The 6,000-nt window shown below is 52.0% G+C and overlaps 1 protein-coding gene across 1 annotated transcript in view; it reads right to left on the bottom strand.

Moving 5' to 3' along the window:
- The window catches only part of GNA11 (G protein subunit alpha 11), a 46,737-nt gene extending 45,856 nt beyond the window's left edge, over positions 1 to 881 (bottom strand). The window contains exon 1 of the mRNA XM_077270786.1: positions 463 to 881. Within this exon, the coding sequence (XP_077126901.1) occupies positions 463 to 598 (136 nt within the window). The 5' untranslated portion in view covers positions 599 to 881. The remainder of the gene's footprint in view (positions 1 to 462) is intronic.
- Positions 882 to 6,000: the final 5,119 nt, after the last annotated feature.

Below are 6,000 nucleotides of genomic sequence, written 5' to 3' on the forward strand. Positions count from 1 at the left end.
ACTCCCAGACATGTACAGATGCCCTCTATACATACTGGCCCTGCTCTGTGGGGATGGGCAGTGCCAGGGCTGCCACTATAGAGGGGTCTCATCTGCAGGGGCCCCCATGCCACTCCCAGACATGTACAGATGCCCTCTCTATACATACTGGCCCTGCTCTGTGGGGATGGGCAGTGCCAGGGCTGCCACTATAGAGGGGGTCTCATCTGCAGGGGTCCCCATGCCACTCCCAGACATGTACAGATGCCCTCTATACATACTGGCCCTGCTCTGTGGGGATGGGCAGTGCCAGGGCTGCCACTATAGAGGGGTCTCATCTGCAGGGGTCCCCATGCCACTCCCAGACATGTACAATTGCCCTCTCTCCATACATACAGGAATACTGGCCCCGCTCTGTGGGGATGGGCAGTGCCAGGGCTGCAGATGTCACAGCCACCTTCCCTCCCCAGCACAGCCCAGTACCTAGCAGCAGCAGCTTCAGCTCTCGCCGAGATTCCTTCTTGTCCCTCTTGATTTTCTTCTCGATCTCAGCGTTGATCCTCTTGGATTCCTTCACCTCCTCACTCAGACAGCAGGCCATCATGGAGTCCAGAGTCATCCCTTCCCCCGGCACCACGGCCCGCACCGGGGGCCTCTCCCACCCGGGGGACACTTACTCACCGCCCCGGTCTCCGAGCCTACTTACAGGGCGCCAAGCATCCAGCCGAGGACCCAGGAGGAGGGAGGGAGGGAGGGGGCGGACACCAGACACTTCCCCTCCCTGCCTGGCCGTGACCGGGTTTCCGCTTTCTGAGCCCCCGGAGCAGCCACAACCTAACGCTCTGTCAGAAAGCACTCCGTACAAGGCAGCCGGGCCGGCCAATCAGGGAGCTGGGTGTCACACGTCTCCTGGCGGGGAGGGGCGTTCTGCGCGTCAGGGTTGGTTGTCTCTTCCCGTAGATTCTGGGGCGTGGGCGCTAGGAATTCTGGGTAGCGGAAGAATGGCGCTGTACTGGCACGGTTACCATAGCAATCGTGGCCTAGAGCTGTGGCCTGCCGTGTAGTGCTGTGGCCTGCCGTGTAGTGCTGTGGCCTGCCGTGTAGTGCTGTGGCCTGCCGTGTAGAGCTGTGGCCTGCCGTGTAGTGCTGTGGCCTGCCGTGTAGAGCTGTGGCCTGCCGTGTAGTGCTGTGGCCTGCCGTGTAGAGCTGTGGCCTGCCGTGTAGAGCTGTGGCCTGCCGTGTAGAGCTGTGGCCTGCCGTGTAGTGCTGTGGCCTGCCGTGTAGTGCTGTGGCCTGCCGTGTAGAGCTGTGGCCTGCCGTGTAGTGCTGTGGCCTGCCGTGTAGTGCTGTGGCCTGCCGTGTAGTGCTGTGGCCTGCCGTGTAGAGCTGTGGCCTGCCGTGTAGAGCTGTGGCCTGCCGTGTAGAGCTGTGGCCTGCCGTGTAGAGCTGTGGCCTGCCGTGTAGAGCTGTGGCCTGCCGTGTAGTGCTGTGGCCTGCCGTGTAGTGCTGTGGCCTGCCGTGTAGTGCTGTGGCCTGCCGTGTAGTGCTGTGGCCTGCCGTGTAGTGCTGTGGCCTGCCGTGTAGTGCTGTGGCCTGCCGTGTAGTGCTGTGGCCTGCCGTGTAGTGCTGTGGCCTGCCGTGTAGAGCTGTGGCCTGCCGTGTAGTGCTGTGGCCTGCCGTGTAGTGCTGTGGCCTGCCGTGTAGTGCTGTGGCCTGCCGTGTAGTGCTGTGGCCTGCCGTGTAGTGCTGTGGCCTGCCGTGTAGAGCTGTGGCCTGCCGTGTAGTGCTGTGGCCTGCCGTGTAGAGCTGTGGCCTGCCGTGTAGTGCTGTGGCCTGCCGTGTAGTGCTGTGGCCTGCCGTGTAGTGCTGTGGCCTGCCGTGTAGTGCTGTGGCCTGCCGTGTAGAGCTGTGGCCTGCCGTGTAGTGCTGTGGCCTGCCGTGTAGTGCTGTGGCCTGCCGTGTAGTGCTGTGGCCTGCCGTGTAGTGCTGTGGCCTGCCGTGTAGTGCTGTGGCCTGCCGTGTAGAGCTGTGGCCTGCCGTGTAGTGCTGTGGCCTGCCGTGTAGAGCTGTGGCCTGCCGTGTAGTGCTGTGGCCTGCCGTGTAGTGCTGTGGCCTGCCGTGTAGAGCTGTGGCCTGCCGTGTAGAGCTGTGGCCTGCCGTGTAGAGCTGTGGCCTGCCGTGTAGAGCTGTGGCCTGCCGTGTAGTGCTGTGGCCTGCCGTGTAGAGCTGTGGCCTGCCGTGTAGTGCTGTGGCCTGCCGTGTAGTGCTGTGGCCTGCCGTGTAGTGCTGTGGCCTGCCGTGTAGTGCTGTGGCCTGCCGTGGCTGAGCCGCCTTTTTAGTCTCTGACTTATTTTTAGTCAGTGATTTCCATAGTCTCCAGTTGTGTACTGTTCTACTTTTTAAGCCTACTTCAGGGACAAAGTAAGTGGTCATTTCTTCTGTAGGAATAACTCAGAGGCTTGGACCACAGGTTACTTCCATAAATTGTAAACCGGTTATGGGCATGAAAGTGGGACACTAAGGCCATGTTCACAGTCAGTATTTGGGGAGTTTTTTTTACCTCAGTGTGTGTAAGCCAAAACCAAGAGTGGGTGATAAATACAGAAGTGGTGCATATGTTTCTATTATACTTTTCCTCTTCGTCTACTGATTTTGGCAAGAAATACTGAGGTAAAAACCGACCAAATCCTCATCCTGTGAATGTGGACTAATGTGCTGTGTCGTAGAAATCACTACCCGGCTCCAATCTGGTTACACACTCTCCTAGGGAAAAGATGGCCCTGAAATCAGAAAGTGCCGCCCCTGTGTGCGGTGACTTATGGACATACTTGCAGATTTCCAGCAGAATCATTCAGCACACAAAGATGGTGGAAAACCATTATCTACATCCCAACATGGAGGATTATGGGGAAGACATAACAAACCGCTGGGACGTCACAGCACGGTGTAGAGAGGAACCAAACATGTCAACAAACTGCTGACAAAGAGGGGTTGTCTGGTCAAAATCTAGAGCTAACCTATCCACACCAATCATAATGAAGGAGCATTTTGGGGGTAGGATGCGCCAAGTTCATTAAGAAGTGCACCCCACCTAATGTATTTGGTGCATCTTCTCAGTGACGTGTATTGCCAGAAATTATACTCCATTCAGGGACTGCAGGAACATATCTGGCAAAAAAGTCACTACCATTATTGATGAATTTAACAGGTGTGCATTGCTATTGTCACGACTCCAAGGTATACGGCTGTGGGGAGAGCTGCACACAGCAGCAAGGGAGCTGAGCAAAGTGCAGGGTTACTAACCAGGCAACAAGCAGGACCGAACCATGTGACAGAGTAGGAGGTGTTGGGGCGGAGCCAGACGCCGGGGTGCAAAGGAGACGATACACACAGGACCGAAGTCAAACAAGCTAAGATCAGAACCCAGAGATCGCGAGGTGCCTAATGGGTGAGACGGGATTGTTAGGCCGGCGTCACACTCAGCGTAAGACAATACGGTCCGTTTTTTACGGCCGTGATACGGAGAAATGTTCCCAAAATAGTGGTCCGTATGTCATCCGTAGGCAGGGTGTGTCAGCGTATTTTGCGCATGGCATCCTCCGTATGTAATCTGTATGGCATCCGTACTGCGATATTTTCTCGCAGGCTTGCAAAACCGACATCTAATGGATTTATGTGCTCAAATGTTCGGTAAAACATATATACAGTATATATATATATATATGTCATTGAGACACATGTATATATATTCTGTATTTATATTTAATTCAGCGCGATATATGTGAAAAGCCAGTAAATCAATTGCCGGCTTCTCATTTCTCCTTCACAAACCTGACATGATATGAGACATGGTTTACATACAGTAAACCATCTCATATCCCCTTTTTTTTGCATATTCCACACTACTAATGTTAGTAGTGTGTATGTGCAAAATTTGGGTGCTGTAGCTGCTAAAATAAAGGGTTAAATCGCGGAAAAAATTGGCGTGGGCTCCCGCGCAATTTTCTCCGCCAGAGTGGTAAAGCCAGTGACTGACGGCAGATATTAATAGCCTAGAGAGGGTCCATGGTTATTGCCCCCCCCCCCCCCCCCCCCGGCTACAAACATCTTCCCCCAGCCTCCCCAGAAAAGGCACATCTGGAAGATGCGCCTAGTCTGGCACTTGGCCACTCTTCCCACTCCCGTGTAGCGGTGGGATATGGGGTAATGAAGGGTTAATGTCACCTTGCTATTGTAAGGTGACATTAAGCCAGATTAATAATGGAGAGGCGTCAATTATGTCACCTATCCATTATTAATCCAATTGTCTGAAAGGGTTAAAAAACACACACACACATTATTAAAAAGTATTTTAATGAAATAAACAAACAGGTTGTTTTAGTATTTTATTGCTCTCTCAATCCATCCGGAAGACCCTCGCTTGGCAAAATAATAAACCAACAATATACATACCTTCTGATGAACTGTCAGGTCCCACGAAGTAAATCCATCTGAAGGGGTTAAATCATTTTACAGCCGGGAGCTGCGCTAAAGCACTGCTCGTGGCTGTAAAAACCCCGGGTGCTGAAAGGAAAGCTGGGTGATCTGTACTTACATTGAGTCGCGGTGAGGCGCCCTCTGGTGGATGAACTCATATGAACTCGAGCGTGGGAACTTTTCCAAGGCTGCAGTTCATGAGAACATCCACCAGAGGGCGCCTCACCGCAACTCAATGTAAGTACAGATCACCCAGCTTTCCTTTCAGCACCCGGGGTTTTTTACAGCCACGAGCAGTGCTTTAGCGCAGCTCCTGGCTGTAAAATGATTTAACCCCTTCAGATGGATTTACTTTGTGGGACCTGACAGTTCATCAGAAGGTATGTATACTGTTGGTTTATTATTTTGCCAAGCGAGGGTCTTCCGGATGGATTGAGAGAGCAATAAAATACTAAAACAACCTATTTGTTTATTTCATTAAAATACTTTTTAATAATGTGTGTGTGTGTGTTTTTTAACCCTTTCAGACAATTGGATTAAAAATGGATAGGTGACATAATTGACGCCTCTCCATTATTAATCTGGCTTAATGTCACCTTACAATAGCAAGGTGACATTAACCCTTCATTACCCCATATCCCACCACTACACGGGAGTGGGAAGAGAGTGGCCAAGTGCCAGAATAGGCGCATCTTCCAGATGTGCCTTTTCTGGGGTGGCTGGGGGCAGATGTTTGTAGCCAGGGGGGGCCAATAACCATGGACCCTCTCTAGGCTATTAATATCTGCCCTCAGTCACTGGCTTTACCACTCTGGCGGAGAAAATTGCGCGGGAGCCCACGCCAATTTTTTCCGCGATTTAACCCTTTATTTTACAAGCTACAGCGCCCAAATTTTGCACATACACACTACTAACAGTAGTGTGGAATATGCAAAAAAAAAGGGGATATGAGATGGTTTACTGTATGTAAACCATGTCTCATATCATGTCGGGTTGGGGAAGGAGAAATGAAAAGCCGGCAATTGAATTACCGGCTTTTCACTAACACCGCTGCGTATTTCTCGCAAGTCACACTGCTGGTCCGTGTGGAATCCGTATTTTTCTCGCCCCGATAGATTTTCATTGGCGTATTTTTGGCGCAATACGCTGACAAACGCAGCATGCTGCGATTTTGTACGGCCGTAGAAAGGCGTATATTACGGATGCGTTATATACGGCTGATAGGACCTGACCCATTGGGAATAATTGGGCCGTTTGTTAGGCGTGTTTTACGGACGTATTTTATGCGCTCTTACGTCCGTAAAACTCGCTAGTGTGACGGCAGCCTTAGAAGGGAAGCCAGAGGTCAGAAATCCAAAAGAACAAACAAGCAGAGTAAGTACGGAGAGCAGGGAAAACTATTGCAAACCGGGCACACACTCCAGGGGTCAGGCACACAGACAAGACGAAAGTATAGCTGACAAGGAATCCTAGTCTGGAGTGAGTATACATATCCCTCTCAGATACAAAGAGAGGCCAGCAAAATTAAACCTGAGAGAACAGGAC

Source organism: Ranitomeya variabilis, chromosome 1, assembly GCF_051348905.1.
Source record: "Ranitomeya variabilis isolate aRanVar5 chromosome 1, aRanVar5.hap1, whole genome shotgun sequence".
Taxonomy (NCBI): Eukaryota; Metazoa; Chordata; class Amphibia; order Anura; family Dendrobatidae; genus Ranitomeya; species Ranitomeya variabilis.